Raw genomic sequence first — 18980 nt, 5'->3', positions numbered from 1 at the left:
AAAGTGCAACAATCATCTTTTTTTACAATACATACAGTAGGCCTCGCGGTTGTTTTCAGCGACACGCTTCAGCCACTGTTTAAACTCGTCTTTCTCCAACCAGGAGTACGCAAACTTACATTTTCCCATTTTGCCGTCTGTTTCGCTACATGTGGAGAGCGTCACATCACCTTCTCGCGTTTGTCGCAGATTACGTGACATCACCCGGACCATTTGCGTGGATCGAGCACGCCATTGTTAATATTAGGAAGAAAATAAATATTTTTATGCCTTTTTTGGAGTCAGACACTTTGGACAACGCTTTAACAAAATTTAAGACCTCGTAAAAACGCGATTAAGACTTTTTAATACCTTTTAAGGGCCTTAATTTTCTCATTTTATCAACTTTTAATAATTTTTAAGACCCCGTGGACACCCTAAGACAATGTGATTTTCTGGATTTTTTTTTCTTCTCATTTTGTCTCTCATAGTTGAGGTATACATGATGAAAATTACAGGCCTCTCTCATCTTTATATATATATATATATATATATATATATATATATATATATATTCAAGCAATTAGGTACGAGAGGCCGTGCTGTATCATGAATAAATCACGGCTGAAGGGCGTTATTAGGCACGACGCGAAGCGGAGTGCCTGCAACCCCTTCAACCGTGATTTATTCATGATACAGCACGGCCTCAAGTACCTTATTGCTTTTATAAAACGGTTACCACACAATAAAAATATTAAAATCAAAAATATATATTAATTTATATATATTAAGTTGTACGTTTTCATAAAGTAAAATCATTAACTGCCTTCCGCTGTAAAAAGTAGTTCCTAACTGCTGCAGCTGTGTTTACGTTGCTAAGGGTGGTTGCTAAGGGGATTCAATGATACACAAAACCGTTGAGTAAAGCGGTCATAGCAGTGCCGTATCATGAATACGACACAGCTGCTGACCAATCAAAATTGAGGAATGGAACTAACCGTTTTATTTATATATACATATATATATATATATATATATATATATATATATATATATATATATATATATATATATATATATATACACATATATAACTCCTTGCCAGGGATACATTGTCATATATACACAATCAGCCTGAATCAAAAGATATATTTATTATTTTTTCATGTAAAATTACAGTCACCAAATTCAGCATATAGGGATGTCAAAATAAACAGCATAGAGTTTCTTTCATCTGATTACAAACAAAAAGGTGAACACAATACACTATAATTCAGTTTAGGAACATTTGGTCTGTTAGCTAAATTTTTAAACACTAAGAAAGTATCACACTATCGTTTACTATCAAAGCTGTTATTGGACACAGAAATCGGCCATGATTTAAAAATGGCCAAATATCGTGGCCTAATGATTGAAATGTTCAGAGGAAGATTTATATCAGGATTCACAGATTTTGTGAATCATTTTAACACTACATGAAACAATGCAGTCAATCTGGAAACAGCTTTGTTCATAGTTACAAATGTTGGTGCTTGCTTGTCACTTAATATGCCATCTGCAAGAACAGCATCTATAATTATACACTCAAAATAGTTTTGAAAATAAGGACAGACCAAAACCAGCTAATTTAGGAATGAAACCTGGCAAAAACAAAGACGCCGCAGTGCCGATACCATCCACAACCTTGCTTACTGTTGAGCGTTGGGACGTTTCCTGTTTATTCATGTCTCCCTTCAGGCTGTCAATTTCTCTCTGCATTCGGGCAGCCTTCTCCTGAAAGCCCTGCTGTAGAAGAGCTTCCCTTTCCTGCAACACAAACAGCAACTGAAATAAGAATTTTTATTCTTTTATATATTTTACTTTTTTTTAAAATAAGTACCCTTTTTTACCTTTAGTTTTGCACCCAGGACTCGGTCATTGTCTCTCCTGATTCTTTCCTGCTCTTTCTTCATCTGACTAATGATCTGATTCACATGCTCCTCATGAGATTGCTGCATATCTTTAAACCTCTGCTTCTGTAACCGGTTCTGTTGCTCTAGACCCTTTTTCCGCTGCTCCAGAATCTCATTCTTTAGTCTTTGCACTGTATAGAGAAAGAGAAAGTTAGACAATATACAAAACAGATATTTAGCAATGAAAGCTTGAGTTACTGCTACCAAACAGCAAATAAATCACAAAATCTGTTTGTTACTCTTGTGTGCTCTAACTTAAGTCACTGTACTTTCTTGTGTGTCATTGAGAGCCTTGGCTGATAGAGAAAAGTGTGGCTCATTTGTATTGTACCTTCTTTTTCCTGTTCCGCTGCGCTGAGAGATTCGTCAGCTTGTAGAATCATATTTCCAAACTTTTCCTTTTCTCTCATATACGTACTCAATACTTCCTCACTCTGGGGGAAAAATGCATTTCTAATCAATCAAAATAACAATGGTAGTTTTAATGTGATTGCAACAAATTATACTTAAAAGAAGGGTTCACCGAAATATATCAAAATCTGCATAATTTAATCAACACAAATAGCAACTGAATTAAGAATGGCTATTCTTAACCTTGACCATAAATGGCATTATATTTACAGTTGAAGTGAAAAGTTTACATACACCTTGCAGAATCTGCATTGTTAATTATTTTAAGCATGTACATTCTTCAGGATTTATTGTCACACAGAAGTGAGTAAATGTTTTCATGTTTCAGTTTCATGGCTGTTATCATGTCAGCATGTTTATGAGATGTTTATCAGTGCTGCTAGATGTTGTTATGACCTTCTGGAACAGTTAAACATGAGCAAAGCATGCGTGCGTGAACTGTACCATTATTTGTGTGCGTGTTCGTGCTCTGTAGTCATTGGTCAGCTCTGTAAGTGTGTCTCTGTACTGTCGGTATCCTCCAGGTTTGAAGTATAAACCATTAGAAAAGCTTTTTTCCATCTTATCAAACACATCACACTTAACCTCCTCACACTGCATACGAGACGCTTCATAATTCTGCTTGCACATATCTTGATGTTCATTATGAATCTTCCTCTAAATTATGAGAAGAAATGAGAGAGAGAGCAACACTGTTCATACTTTAATCATAAAAACAGAATATTGTACATGGATTGTGAATCTGTGGACCTATTTACTTTGATAAATACTAAACACTATGAAAAAGTTTTAAAGGTTCATTTAAATATTTTTAATTAAATGCTTTCAATACACTACACATGCATAATATGTAAACTGTTTTATTATTTAGTTTGGTCTGTATGCAGAAGGTAATGTACCATCAGCTCTTTTTGGTAGATCTGGTCATTGTCATTGAAGGACATGGTGATGAAAACTTCGATGGCTTTCTTTTCTGCAATTTTGTGGAGGTCAGACAGCTTCTCTGGGCGCATTGGAAGCTCAGCCATGCTCAGTATCTCAGTCTTGTACAACTGCAAGGCCTCCTCCTCTGCACGGACGTTCTGGATCTTAGCCAGAGACATGGCTGCATTCTCCAAGCAAGGAACATTCCCGCTGCGGATCGCCTCTACGTAAACCTCAGCAAGATTACCCAGGGCTGTCAGGAAACACAGCTCAGTGGTTCAGTCTATTGTATGTTCTTTTCATCACAGTCCATTGATCATTGGTTCTCAAAAGAGATTCACAACTGTCATACATTTGTTCTCTTTAAGCGATTTTGTAACGGCACATACCTGCTCCAGTAACTGCACGGCCTCCAGTGACAGTTTTTGGCTCTGAATTGTTGTAAATGTAACTACAGAAGGTGTTTGCCTGCTCAAGGAACTCTGAGTCCAGTTCTTTCTCGGTCAGCTGCTCCATTCTCCGCATATTTTGTGTACCAGCAGGCCGAGGGAAGACAAAGCACTTCCTCACCGCAAAGAAATGCCGCAGACAACGACGGGGCAGGTTATACAGATGTGAACTACCTAAAATAAGATAATTATAGAATCCTTATATATTTTTATTAGGGCCGGGACTTTAACGCGTTAATTTAGATTAATTAATTACACAAAAATAACGCGTTAAATTTTTTTAACGCATTTTAATCGCACTTAACTTTGCACCGCGGAACGTTTCTCACTGGATGAGTTTCAGCGGACCGATTATACTGGAGCACCAACTAGCGTTCAGACAGAATGCGCATATCACCGCAGCACATCGAGTCTTGTCTACCTAAATTTCTGAAATCTAGGCTAGTATATTTCTAAATATCCCAGTGTTTCCCCTACCATTATCTTAGGGGGGCACGTTTACAATGTCTCCTCCAAGAAAACACGGACTGGATCGCGGACTCCATTCATAAAAAAACGAATTTACTATAGCGCGGAATGCCACGTAAATTCGTCGATTTTGGATTGATAAATCAAAAGTTGGTCTGTCACTTAATTCAAATCGCGATATGGACTAGTATCTGTGAAAACTGAAATGCAAAAAGACCGTTTTAATATGAATCCTGCATGTAAAGTTTGCCTCTTTATGTTAGAATGGCAGAGACGCTTTTTTTTTTTTACTGCACGTGTGATGCTCCCGTTAATTTTTGGCATTTGCATCTCACATGAACAGAGACTCAATCTCCAAAGCTACTGTCAGTGTCACTTTTACCGTTTCATTTGAGAAAACTAGCATCATATACTTTACACACAGAAACTTCACGGCAACCTGTCAAAATAAAAGTACGGTTTAACATGAAACAGAACAATATTCCTATTTAAATAATTGACAAAAAACAATATATATGATAAAAAATAAATATAACAACAAGATTAACCACTTAATTGTAGAAAAAAATACTACGATTTTTATTTAAATATTAAATTATTATTATTTATTGTTTTTAACAGCAAACCTCTGTTTGTTTGCCAAAAATTAAAAAGTTTTATTTTCATTTGATTAAAAATAAATAAATGTTTATGCTTTCAGTTGATTATGAGAAAAATTAAAACACAAGAATTTCTTTAGAAAAAAAAATAGCAAAAGATTGTAAAGCCCTATTGTTCAAAATGTTAAAATAGAGAGTTTTGGATTTATTTTTTCACTGAGATAAATGTTTTCGTTATTACAAAAAGTAGGGTAAAGTACCGAGAAAAAAAGTATGGAAACCTAGTGGAAACACTGTATCCTATTGCTACATTTAATGGCAATATTGCACTGGTCTGTTGGACTTGGTTGAACAAAAATAAACAGTATTTTGTTGCTTAAGTTTATGTGTTCAGTCATTATTCAATGGTATACTAAAAATCCATATGAAAAAACTTACTTCTCACTGTTCTCAGGTCAAATATTTATATGCGATTAAAATGCGATTAATTTCGATTAATTAATTACAAAGCCTCTAATTAATTAGATAAATTTTTTTAATCGAGTCCCGGCCCTAATTTTTATATATTATGAGTGCCAATTTACTGTAATGGAGTACTTTAATGTTAAACCTAAAACTGTTAAAGGTGCTGTTTTTAAAATGTTAAAATGCATTTTAAATGTGCAAGTTTTAGTAGGCCATTTCTAGGTTGAACTTTCAACATTGCTGTTTTTTTTTTCAGCATTCAGTAACTCATCAGTCGGTATTGGTTTAGTTCCATTAGTTTGAAGAGAGAAACCAGTTTTTGCAAAAATGTCATGTTTTGAAAACTTTTGAAAACAAAAATAGTCTGTGATTGCATTTATGCCTGTTAGTAAAACAGTATGTCCTGTATGTGTTTATGTTAATGTCAACACTTTATCTCACCTGGTTTGAGTTTCAATGCGCCCTCCAGATACTCATCTGATGTTATTGGTTTATCCCCCTTTTTCAGTTCCAAAGTAAAATCACGAACAGCCCAGATAAATGATGGAAAAACACGCATGAAATCTGCAGACTCGTCCTCATGTTGACCCACTTCTGCCTTCACATGAATGTTCTCTGTCAGCTCTGTAACATAGCTACATTAAGCACTGTTTAGGAAGAATAATGCAGGTGGCATTTATTAATTAATTAATTCACATATGTATTGTGTGAGAAGGATACTGCAGCTTTTCTAGTGCCGTGTTGTCAATGACCCCTAAGCTGTTGTACACTAAAGTACTGCTGAGAAGAACAGCCAGACAGAAGATCCACGTATCATGTTTAGCATCCCCCTAAAATATCAAAAGTATTTGAGTGCCAGTAAGGGGCCAGTTATTTACATTTAGTAGCATCCATGCCATCCAGTTTAGAACTGATAAGTAACATTTAAATAATTCTGTGCAATGAATTTTCTTGAATGGTGATTAATTAACTAAAGCGAAAGCACAAGGTGATGGCTGATGGCAGATTTTATTGCTATTTAGAGGTAACATTGGCTTGGAGGCTTTTCTTCCTCACCTTTTCAATGTCACCAAGTCCTTCTGTGTCCAGCAGGACCAAAGTATGTCGTCCTTTTTTAGGGTGAGGGACACACCACATCCAGATGCCTTTAGTCTTTGATTCAATTGTGCTGCCGAGAGCAAAGCCTGAGATTTTCACATAATTAAAGTCAATGGCAAACAAGGATGTCCAAAATGACAAACAAATCTTTTAAAAGTCTAAATGCAAATCCAGAAATGAAAAAAATTTAACCTTTGTATTCATGTCTGTTTTCTATAATAACATACTATTTCTAAGAAAAGCGATTCCATGATATCCTCTGTGACATAATTTGGTTTCCTGCATGTTAGTTAGTTACACAACCTGACAAATGTTTTCTTAATATAAATAATATTTTCTCTATTTCTTGCTCTTTTCAACAAATAATGATAATGATGGTGATGCCAAAACTGCTTAATGATTTCAGCCATCTAGAGGTGTGCATATATATATATATATATATATATATATATATATATTTTTTTTTTTTTACATTTTTGTTTTGGCAAATATACCAGTTACCTTGGACATACATCACATCAGCAACTGGTGGTGAGAATGCAGCATTAGTTTTTTTTTTTTTTTTTTTTTTTGAAATGCTTGGCTTTACAGTATGTCATGATAACGGCAATGTCAGATAATGGGAAATTACTGAGATAAAGCGAGTAGTAATCGCTTGCTTATCTAATCTAAACCACTCCAAGTAAAATAAAAAAAAAGTTTTATTGGACAGTTGTTATGACTGAAGACGCAAGTGACTGTAAACTTTATGTGTAGGCTATCTTTATGTGTTTGTTTGTGTCTTTATGAGTAAAACATTTTGTAACGAAAGAAAAGTATAGAGATCACATATAATTAAAACTTCATTATCATTTCAGGACAGGTAGAGTATACCATGTTTACACAAAAAATATAACTACATTTTAATTTAGCTTTTCAGTAAATGATTTCAGCACAAAATGAGCATCATAGCTACATTTTATTAGTATTTTAACTTACTTTATTATTAATTTATATTTATTGTTTACATGTTTGAAACGATCTCATTTTAGCGCAGCTACTGTTCTGCACATATTCAGTTATCGTGTCCTCATCACAATATCATCAAGCTCTGCACATATGACAAAGACTTTCAGCTGCTTCTCTCACCGGACTGTTTTCCTGCCAGGCGGTTCAAAAGGTAGGACTTTCCCGTACGATAGAGTCCAACCACAGACACCACCACCACCGGCTCATTGATCCCATCCAGAATGTCTTTGGCCTCTTTCTTCACACGCAGCTTCCCTTTTTCATCGTTTTCAATGAGGCACACCGGAGCGGACATGACCCCTCCACACGCCATGACTCTTAAAAAGAAACAACAACAAAACCGTTCTCGGAATTTCATTACACACTGACATATACAAAATAAAGATTACATTTTAATATTGTCTTACTGTAAAGCAGATGGAGAAAAGAAGACTGTTTAGACAGTTAGCAAAGTGATGCTGTTTTAACAGTAGAAAGCGAAAAAGACGTTCCAAAATTTTGAACTGCATTCTCAAGTCCGAGCCTCCTCCAGTCTTAAATGTATTATTCTTGTCCCATGAGTCATTTGCCAGACACGCCCTCTCACTGCTGATAATGCCTGCCACGAGTGAAAGTGAAAGTGCGGTAGGGTTCAATCGAGGCAGTTTCTCTGGCTTCCCAGAAATCACCCGTTTTAACATAACAGCTCCATTCGATTTTATAGTACAGGAAAAAAAGATGAATAACCTGTAACCTGTAGCGACTCCAGAGATAAGCTAGTTGGTTTGGTAACACTTTACAATACGTGTGTGGGGTGGGCGTGGGCGGTACACCGGTGTTATAGTCATCACCGGTGTGACATTGCGCCACGACATGGATTTTCTAATACCGTCAATACCGTAATAAATCAATTATGTGCCTTGAACGGCTGCTTTTACATCAATAATAGCTAATTCTAAATAATAAGGCATTCAATTTTCTTCAAACGTTCAGTTGTGGTCTAAATACCTGTCCTTATACTATATCTTGTTGTAAATAAAAAAGTAAAACATATTCGTATCAGCTTTGCAGGTAGTAGGTAAAAGGGGAGTGGCCATTAAACGACTGGTGAAACATTGTGAAGAAAGGTCGGGCCTGTAGCCTATACCAGGGGCGGAGTGGCAATCGGGACTTTTCCCGGTCGGCCGGCCGGCCGAAGGATTTACACAGCGGATCACAAATTGAGCTGGTGCGAGGCGAACACGACCGGCCTGAGCTTATTAGAATCATTGACGTTACTAAATTCTCCGCGAATAGCGGTCAAATACTCCCACATACTCCCCCCTAAACGTCCAACCAATATTTATATCAGTTGCATGTCCTTGCATGATGCTTGAAATTTCCATCCAATCACAAAGCTCTTTCTAGAATGCTCTTAGTACAGGCCCGGCTCCACGGGGGGGCCAGGGGCACCCACAAATATTCTAATATTGTATATAATTTTCGCACTTTCAATATGCAGGGTATAGAAATTGCTTTTAAATGAGTGCTCGCGCTGTTTACTTTTACTTTCGATTTTGTGATAATGCACTCTCTGTGTTATGGGGGCAGCACATCTTATAATAGATATTTGTCAGTGAGTACAAGATTGCAGCAAATCCTCCAGTCTATTTTTGTCATCTCTCTTTACTTTCGACCCGTGATCATTCAAATCTAAAGGTCATTGTACACTGAGTCCAATTTTTGTATGCGGTTTTTTTTAGTTTTCTCATATTCGCCATCCTTATCAAAATGCTTATTATGGATGCGAAAATGCAGAAAATCAAACACGATCCGAATTTTTTTTATAACGGACGAAAGTTTCAGAGGCAGTGTGTAAACTCGATTAACATAACCTGTATTTTTTTTTAACGTGCAAAAATTTCGTACTCGTGTGCAATGACATTAACTCCAGCAGCTTGTGTTGGATGCAGGGTTGCCAAGTCCGCGTTTTTCCACACAGAATTGGTCTACTTTTAAACTGTTGCCATGGGTTGATTTCCCCCTGTTATTTAAAGGTTTTAAATATTGCAGAAATTAAATTTCAATAAATAATTTTTGTTTTGTTGTACACTGTTAAGTAAGATCTTTAGGTTTTTTGCAAAATAAATATGTTGAGAATGCATAATACTCTCCCATGTCTCTTTTTGATAAGGATACCTACCATTTACTTATTATATTATAAAAATATTAACTTTATTCACATACTAAAGGGACAGGACAGGCTACTCCTCCCAAAATGTACCAAAACAAAGTAATACCGTGATATTATACCGTCACCGTTCAAAAGATGAAAAATACCGTGATATTAATTTTAGGTCATATCGCCCACCACTAACGTGTGCACAAATATGCATTAATTCATGTTTAATTAATGCACAGATAATCACGAGTTAATGTATAATTAATGAAGAACTAAACAATTTATTAATGATTATTACATCAGCAACTAATAAACATACTATATGATTCATAGATTAAGTAATCAATAAATTGTTATTAGTTAAACGTGTCATAATGTTTTAATTCCCTAATAACCTAATAATGTATTAATTACCAAAATGGGTTCAAGTCATGCATTTAAACTTCCAGTTGTCTGCTTTAATTAATCATTAGCTATAATTATATTACTTAATGATTTAATAGTTCTGTGCCTCAATAAGTAAAGTCATAACATAATGATATCTTTGCAAATCATTAGCGAATGATTAATTAAAGTAGACAACTGGAAGAAATTAAATGCATGGCTTCAACACATTAAGGCACATGACTGACTAATTCTATATAACCACAAGGACATATTACTTAACAATTAGTTAATAGTTTTGTGCCTCAACAAGTAAAGTCAGAACATAATGATATCTCGGCAAATCTGGAAGTTGAAGTACATAGCTTTGACCACTGTGGTAACTAACACATGAATTTACACTATTAGTTAACAAAATAAGTTATCAGGGAATTAATACATTATGACACATTTAACTAATAGCAATTTATTGATTATTTAATCTATGAATCATATAGAATGTTCATTAGTTGCTGATGTAGTAATCAATAAATTGTTTAGTTCTTCATTAATTATACATTAATGTCAGGATGTCACCTCAACCACACACTAGAGTCACACCCTCAGAAGAACCTCCCACTCGTTCAGGATCACCTGAGTACTAATTACTAGCACCTGACTTCACTTACCACACCCTATATATACGCACTGCATTCAGTCACTCACCATCTGGTCTACGGATCACACTCCTTGTTATGCTGCTCCTCTGGATCCTGTTTGGACTCTGTTTCACTCCTCTGTGCCGGCTTACCACATTACCATTACCCAAGGACTGTTCAGATAAGACTATCCATCTTTCAAATCAACATTGCAATTGCCTGAAACTTACCTGCTGTTTTAATAAACTTACCTCATTTTTATATACACTTACCTCCGTCTCTGCATCCGTCTGTGTGTGTGACAGAAGACCAGATCGTACCGAAATGACCACCGAAGAGGCCACTGCACCAAACCCTTTCACCGAACTCATCAACGCTGTCAAGGCGGCTCTCACACCATCTCCACAGCCGCCATCTGCCTCAGGAAGTCCCATGGCCATTCCTACAACGTTTGCTGGAGAAGCGGCTGAGTGCAGCGGTTTTCTACTACAGGTCGATTTATACATCCGGATGCAACCACAACAATTCCCCACGGACGATTCCAAGGTAGCTTTTCTTATCTCTCTGTTAACCGGCAAAGCATTACAATGGGCCAAAGCCATCTGGAATGCAAATAATCCCATCATTCATTCTTTTGAGCAGTTTACCAGTCATTTTTCCGAAGTATTTAGCACCACGACCAGTATACTCACAGTCTCAGACCAACTCTTCCGGCTACAACAAGGATCTTCTTCGGTGCACGAATACACTCTTCATTTCCGCACGCTGGCGGCGGCTAGCGGCTGGAACGAGATCGCTCTGCTAGGGGCTTACCGACAAGGCCTTCATCCAGACATTCGAGCAGCCATGGCGCTGTACGACGATTCCATCGGTCTAGAGACTTTTCTACAACGAACCACTCGAGTTTCCCAGCGACTAGCCGCCTGCCAGCCCTCACAAACCGCTCCTCAGTCCGCTACGGTGGCAGCTTGTCCTCCAGTACCAGAACCCATGATTATCGATTCCACTAGACTCTCCAGGACGGAACGTCAACGCCGTATCACCTCTGGACTCTGTTTATATTGTGGCCAACCCGGTCATTTTCTGCACAACTGTCCAGTCAGACCCCCACGTCCAGTGGTGAGTACAATCCAATCAGAAATACCGACTGCTCAACTTACCTTAATTCCAGTAACAATTCATACTGCCGAACGCCATCTCTGTCTCTCTGCTCTTATTGATTCAGGTGCGTCGGGTAACTTCATCTCCCAAGACTGTCTAGAGAATCTTCAGTTACGCCGACAACGACACTATCCAGAGTATGCTGTACGAACTATTCAAGGAAAACCACTGGGACGTGGGCGGATTCGGTATTCATCACCAACTGTTACTCTGCAAGTAGGATTGTTTCATCAAGAAAGGATTAAATTTCTGGTACTGGAGTATTCCACCGTCGACATCATCCTCGGTCGTCCATGGCTACACATCCACCATCCAGAACTCCGCTGGGATCCTTGTGACATCATCGGCTGGAGTAAGCACTGTCTCAAGAATTGTATGTCCTCTCAACTACCTGTTTCTGGCTCTCTATCCATCGCTTCTACAAGGATCGAAAGCCCCGATACTACCATCTCGGTCGAAATCCCAGCGGAGTACATGGACTACGAGGATGTATTTAGTAAGCAAGCTGCCACCCATCTTCCTCCACACAGGCCATGGGACTGCGCTATCGATCTGCTACCTGGAGCTCAACTACCCAAGGGACGGGTATATCCACTGTCCAACCCGGAGCGCCAGGCGATGGAGGAGTACATTCAAGAGGCTTTAGCACAGGGATTCATTCGCACATCTACCTCACCGGCCGCTTCCAGCTTCTTCTTCGTGGGTAAGAAGGATGGAGGTCTCCGTCCCTGTATAGATTATCGACAACTCAATTCTCAGATAATTCAACAGCCTTATCCACTACCACTCGTTCCTGCCACCCTCGAGGAACTCCGCGGAGCTCGCATCTTCCCCAAGCTGGACCTGCGGAGTGCTTATAACCTCGTTCGTATTCGGGAGGGAGACGAGTGGAAGACGGCCTTTATAACACCAACTGGCCACTATGACTATCTGGTTATGCCCTACGGTTTGTCCCTCAGTCTTCCAAACGTTTATGAACGAGGTGTTCCGGGAGTTTTTACATCAGTTTGTAGTAGTCTATATTGACGACATTTTGATTTACTCCCGGAACCAGGCCGAACATCGCCAGCACGTCCGTCTGGTCCTCCAAGTCCTACGTCAACACCACCTATTCCTGAAGCTGGAGAAGTGCGAGTTTCACAAGACAGCGGTACAGTTCCTGGGCTATAACATCAGCTCCGAGGGTGTGCAAATGGACCAAGAAAAGGTACAAGCCATGCAAGATTGGCCTCAACCCCACACCATCAAGGAACTGCAAAGATTTCTGGGTTTCTCCAATTTCTACCGCCGGTTCATCAAGAATTACAGTTCAATTACTGCACCTCTGACCTCCCTCCTTCGTGGACAACCTAAACATCTTAGTTGGAATTCCCCTGCCCTCGAAGCTTTCCACCAACTAAAGAAGATTTTCAGCACTGCTCCTCTTCTGCACCACCCGGATCCGGAGCGTCCCTTCGTGGTCGAAGTCGACGCATCTACCATCGGCGTCGGAGCAGTGCTGTCCCAAGCGGCTGGTGACTCCTCACTCCTCCTTCCCTGTGCCTACTTCTCCAAGAAGCTGTCCTCGGCGGAGCAGAATTATGACGTAGGCAACAGAGAGCTATTAGCCATCAAGCTCGCCTTGGAAGAGTGGCGTCACTGGCTGGAAGGGGCTAAACATCCAGTTACAATCATCACCGATCATAAGAATCTCCAATATCTCCGAGAGGCTAAACGGCTCAACCCAAGACAAGCCAGATGGGCCTTATTCTTTACTCGATTCCAGCTGAAGATTACCTACCGTCCCGGATCAAAGAACATACCCGCAGATGCTCGACAATTCTCCAGTGATGCCCCCATTGAACCTGACTACATCCTTCCCCCTGAGATCATTGTTAGCCCCATCCAGTGGGACATCGACACCTGGATCCAAGACGCCACTCTCCAAGAGCCTGCTCCGCCTGAGTGTCCAGAAGGTAAGATCTATGTCCCAAGCTCCCAACGACAACACCTTCTGGACACGGTACACCAATCTCCGGGCTCTGGACACCCAGGTAGCAGAAGGACCCTCTCGCTGCTCCAATCTCGTTACTGGTGGTCCAGTATGGCCCGAGATGTCATCAGGTACGTCCAGAGCTGCTCAGTCTGTGCCACAACTAACACCTCTCGTCATTTGCCCGCAGGAAAGCTGGTGCCTCTCCCTGTTCCAGAGCGACCCTGGTCCCACCTCGGGGTTGACTTCGTGACGGACCTTCCCAACTCTGAAGGCAACACCTGTGTGCTCGTTATCGTGGATCGATTCTCCAAGGCGTGTAAACTGGTTCCCCTACGAGGTCTCCCTACGGCCTTGGAAACCGCCGAGGTCCTCTTCCAGCACGTCTTCCGTCACTTTGGTCTCCCCGAGGAAATAGTATCGGACCGGGGTCCTCAATTCATCTCTCACGTATGGAAAGCCTTTTTCAAATCTCTCGGTGTGTCTGTCAATCTTTCCTCAGGATATCATCCGCAGACCAACGGCCAGACTGAGAGAAAGATCCAAGAGCTGGGACGTTACCTCCGGGCCTACTGTTCGGATGACCAACACAGCTGGAGCAGGTTCCTCCCGTGGGCCGAGTACGCACAAAACTCCCTACGCCAAGATACCACCGGCCTGACACCCTTCCAGTGCGTGCTCGGTTTTCAGCCTCCGCTGTTCCCCTGGACGGAGGAACCTACTCATGTTCCAGCTGTAGACTACTGGTTTCGAGAGAGCGAGAGAGTGTGGGACTCAGCTCATCGTCACATCCAGAGAGCCATCCGTCGACACAAGGACTTTGCCGATGCTCACAGGAGACCTACTCCATCATACCAGCCTGGAGACAAAGTGTGGCTCTCCACCAAGGACATCCGGCTAAGGCTACCCTGTCGCAAGCTGAGTCCCCGCTATATTGGTCCGTTCGAAATCCTGAGGCAGATCAATGAAGTCACATACCAGCTTCAGCTCCCACCCAGGTACAGAATTCACCCCACCTTCCACGTATCACTCCTGAAACCATTCTTTCCCTCTGCCACAGAGTCCACCGGAGCTGAAGCTGGACCTCCTCCTCCAGAGATCCTGGATCAACCGTCTATCTACACCGTACGAGAGATCCTGGATTCCCGACGTCGAAGGGGACACTTGGAATATCTCATCGACTGGGAGGGGTACGGACCTGAAGAACGTTCCTGGGTGGTTAGAGACGACATACTTGATCCTCAACTCCTGGCTGATTTCCATCGAAACCACCCAGATCGTCCTGCCCCTCGCGGTCGTGGTCGCCCTCGACGTCGGAGTAGGGCGTCGGGAGCCGCCCCTGGAGGAGGGGGTAATGTCAGGATGTCACCTCAACCACACACTAGAGTCACACCCTCAGAAGAACCTCCCACTCGTTCAGGATCACCTGAGTACTAATTACTAGCACCTGACTTCACTTACCACACCCTATATATACGCACTGCATTCAGTCACTCACCATCTGGTCTACGGATCAAACTCCTTGTTATGCTGCTCCTCTGGATCCTGTTTGGACTCTGTTTCACTCCTCTGTGCCGGCTTACCACATTACCATTACCCAAGGACTGTTCAGATAAGACTATCCATCTTTCAAATCAACATTGCAATTGCCTGAAACTTACCTGCTGTTTTAATAAACTTACCTCATTTTTATATACACTTACCTCCGTCTCTGCATCCGTCTGTGTGTGTGACAATTAACTCGTGATTATCTGTGCATTAATTAAGCACATACTTTTGCAACCACTTTAGCCAACTTGCTTAATCACGAAGGCTCATTAAAAAAATCTAGTGGTTTTTATCCTGTGCAAAGTGCAAACTGTATTTTCAATCCCCTAACCCTACACCAAAACCTAATGATTTTCAAAAAACTTCTATGATTAATAAGCTTGGTTCGTTAGCGGGACCAAAAAATGTCCCCTCAAGAACAAGAATTTTAAATATTACTATCTTTGTGGGAATATTGTGGGGACATTTCATGAGTTACCAGGGTAAGCCAATGTGCCGAGGCTCAATGTAGCCCTTGCTCACGAGTAGTCAAAACAAGTCAAGTCAAGATTATTTATACAGCGCTTTTTACAATACAAGTTGTGTCAAAGCAACCTTACAGTATTAAAATAATAAAATAAAATGTCAATAAAAGTGCAAGAGTTCCATATTGCAGCAAAGTCAAATCGGAGAGGACTCATCTGGTTCCCGTGGCCTAGTGCCGGTGGCCGTTTAGGGTAGGAGTTCTTTCCTGATGATCTGTCTCTGGGGCTCATCTAGTTGACACGGTATCCACTGACATTCGGCTGTAGGTGTTTATCCACCTCTTGGTACGGACTGGATCCGGGGGACTGCAGTGACCATCTGATCTGGATACGGACTGGATCTGGTGGCTATGGTGACCTGGGAATAAGAAACAAACCTGGGAATAAGAAACAAAAACAAGTACACAAACAGAATATAATGTTAAAATCCATCATATGAAATCAATAAACGACCACCAATATCACATCAAATTCACATGGAGTGGGACGACTAGACCTCTTATCCTCTGCAACAGCTCACCTTAGTCACGAAGTCAATTCTGCAGCATCATGACTTTCTGGATATCACCTAATTTTAATCTCCTGATGATTATGATGAAAAGCTGTTAAACTTAAAAGTAATCTTAAAAGTTGCTAAGCTAGATGAGCCACATCATAAAATACCTCCTTAACAACATTAAAATATTTAAATTCGACTAGAATGAGATGTGAATGCAAGTCCCATTTTTCTTTGAAATAGTTTTGTTTTCTTTTATTACATTGGCCATGTGTTACAATTCAGTGCACATTTTAGTATAGTTTCAGCGTTTAATTAAACTACGAAATTATATAAAAATAAACAAACAGATAAATAAACACACTTTAAAAACCTACTGTCTTTTGATGCCAAAATGGGAATACACTTAATAGAATGTAAAATTTACATTTGAATGGTGCGCACTATAGCCTACCAATAAACATGCATCTTCTGTGCATTAATGCTTACACTAATAAATGATTCCTTTCTTTTGAAAACTCTGGTTGTTCACACTCGTTTACACTGTCAGATTTTCGACTGGAATCCACATCCGTGCATAACATCGCTTGCGTTGGGCTGCGCGAGTGAAAATGGGGTTAGTTAATTAGTTTGAGCGACTCAGCGTGAATACAATAATGTTAGTTTCGGTTGTTCTCGATCCAAAGTCCAAAATCGTTTTAGAGTTATCGTTTAAAGTTTGCTCTAAATCACTGGACCTCTGTAAATTTATACTTATGTATCTCACTATTTGGCAAACCTCTTATTATTGCAGTTTGTGAGTGTAGTTGGATATAGCTACAGGTGTATGATATATGTGACCCAACTATCAGGTAACCTCAAATAGCCAAACTCTGTAGTGCCTGGGTGTGTGTTTGTTCATATCTATAAAAATTTGTGATACTCTTGAGCTTGATTGTTTTAATCATCTTTATTGTGTGAATAGGTGTTCTCCTGAACATGCTGTTACCTTGTATCATTCAACAAAAACATCCCCAGTGATTAAATTGTGAATACAGAAGCTTACATACAGTGCTGTCTGATGGAGCGCATTAAATAACCACTGTGTACCTAGTATTGTATTGGCTCAGCAGGTAGTGGAGACAGATAACTGACAGATAACAAAAATACAGTATTCAATTCGCCCAGTCTCTGTCCCTCTTCTTTTCTCCATCTCTTGCATTCTCTTTTAGTCTGTCAAAGTGAACACACACATATGTGAATGTATTGCCAACGCCTCCTCCTCAAACAGAAGTCTGGTCAGCAAAGCATACACACAGTGGATTACAAGTCCCCTGTGGGGACTCCATGCTTACAGAGCCCTCATTAGTGAAAGACAATGGCACCCCGCCTCTCAAAGATCACACAAGTTAACAGGCTCAACAGAATCTCCATAGAAGACATGATCATTTTTAAATGAAGATGTGATGTATGTGAATTCTATAAGCTGACAGTGAGATATTTAAAAATTAGAATCCAGTTGCTAGATGGTTGTGACTTCATAAAGTACAGTGAACATACCTAGATCTGAACTGTTGTTTTCCCCTCATTTTGTTTAATCTAATGAGAGAGATGACATACATAGACCATCCTTTCTTTGATACAGCAAGGGCTAGAACCCAATACATCAGACCATGTTTCTAGCTTTGGTCACAAAGAGAGGCTTATTTTTTAGTGTATACACATGTGAAAGAGACAGGAATGTTATAACTTACAAGTATTCAGTGGTGCTTGATTGTATTCTTTGATAAGTATGTGATAACACTGTTATCAGTGTTGTCTATTGTTCACTTCTCAGCAAACTGTGATCAACTACTGTATGTCATAGCAGGCAACTGCACTGTATTCTGCTCTTATCCTAACACCCACATATCACACAGACATTTGTTTCAGGCTTACTGCTTTTGGTTTGTATGTAAAAAAAAAAATGTTTTATAACTGTTAAAGTTATATCAATATAGGGCATTTAAGTCGTTTTTATAAACATGCCTTAGAAAAAGACAATACTGATGTAGATATCGAGACAAAACAAAGACACTGATATAATTTAAGACCAGTCAGTGCAAGTTTCTTTCAGTTAAAACAGCTCAGACTTACATTTTAGTCTGGGACTAGGCTTAAGCCTTGTCTGTGAAAAGTTTTATCTAAAACTTTAAATCAGGTTGGTTTGTGGGTATTTTAAAGCACCTACATTTTCACTTTTTTAAGGAATAAATAATAAAAAGTTATTTGTGAAACTTAACTGTTCTTATTTTGATTAATGAAACTCCCATTAGTCATATTATCATCATAAACTATTATTTAATATTATTATTATTATTTTAATATATTTTTTAAACAGTCATATTTACCACTTTCCCCAAATCTCATTCATGTCATATTTTTTTTGTATTTATTGTAATGGATGATATTTCAGAGTAGGCTCAAATTTATAATACGACCGTTTACAGGGTGAGCTAAGCTAAGGAAAACTTGACGAGCAAATTTACTGAAATTACAAAAAAAAAAAAAAAAAAAAAAATTAAGATTACCAGTTTAACCCTCTATAGTCAGCTACACATGATTTGTATCTTTGACATTAAAATGCATTACAGATTGCTGTATGGATTATTTTATCCACTTGTTATTTAAACATGAAAAGTTTATTTGTTATATATCTAAAACAAAGTGAAAGTATAGTAGGATTGCCGATTTCAAATTGGCCAACACATTTGATAGTTTCCATTAGCATTATGTAGAAATGATT

The 18980-nt window shown here is 39.4% G+C and overlaps 1 protein-coding gene across 1 annotated transcript; it reads right to left on the bottom strand.

Moving 5' to 3' along the window:
- Nucleotides 1-1113: 1113 nt before the first annotated feature.
- On the bottom strand, nucleotides 1114-8177 carry LOC141331834 (guanylate-binding protein 1-like). Its single transcript, XM_073836870.1, has 11 exons — nucleotides 7761-8177; nucleotides 7474-7670; nucleotides 6304-6431; nucleotides 5968-6077; nucleotides 5689-5882; nucleotides 3656-3889; nucleotides 3242-3519; nucleotides 2787-2999; nucleotides 2263-2365; nucleotides 1869-2062; nucleotides 1114-1785 (listed from the first exon to the last, which is right to left on the bottom strand). Exons 2-11 carry the CDS (start codon nucleotides 7664-7666, stop codon nucleotides 1564-1566), a joined length of 1869 nt encoding a protein of 622 aa, XP_073692971.1. The 5' UTR covers nucleotides 7667-7670; nucleotides 7761-8177; the 3' UTR covers nucleotides 1114-1563.
- Nucleotides 8178-18980: the final 10803 nt, after the last annotated feature.

The sequence above is a fragment of the Garra rufa genome, chromosome 3, assembly GCF_049309525.1.
Source record: "Garra rufa chromosome 3, GarRuf1.0, whole genome shotgun sequence".
Taxonomy (NCBI): Eukaryota; Metazoa; Chordata; class Actinopteri; order Cypriniformes; family Cyprinidae; genus Garra; species Garra rufa.
This window is presented reverse-complemented; position numbering and strand designations above follow the sequence as displayed.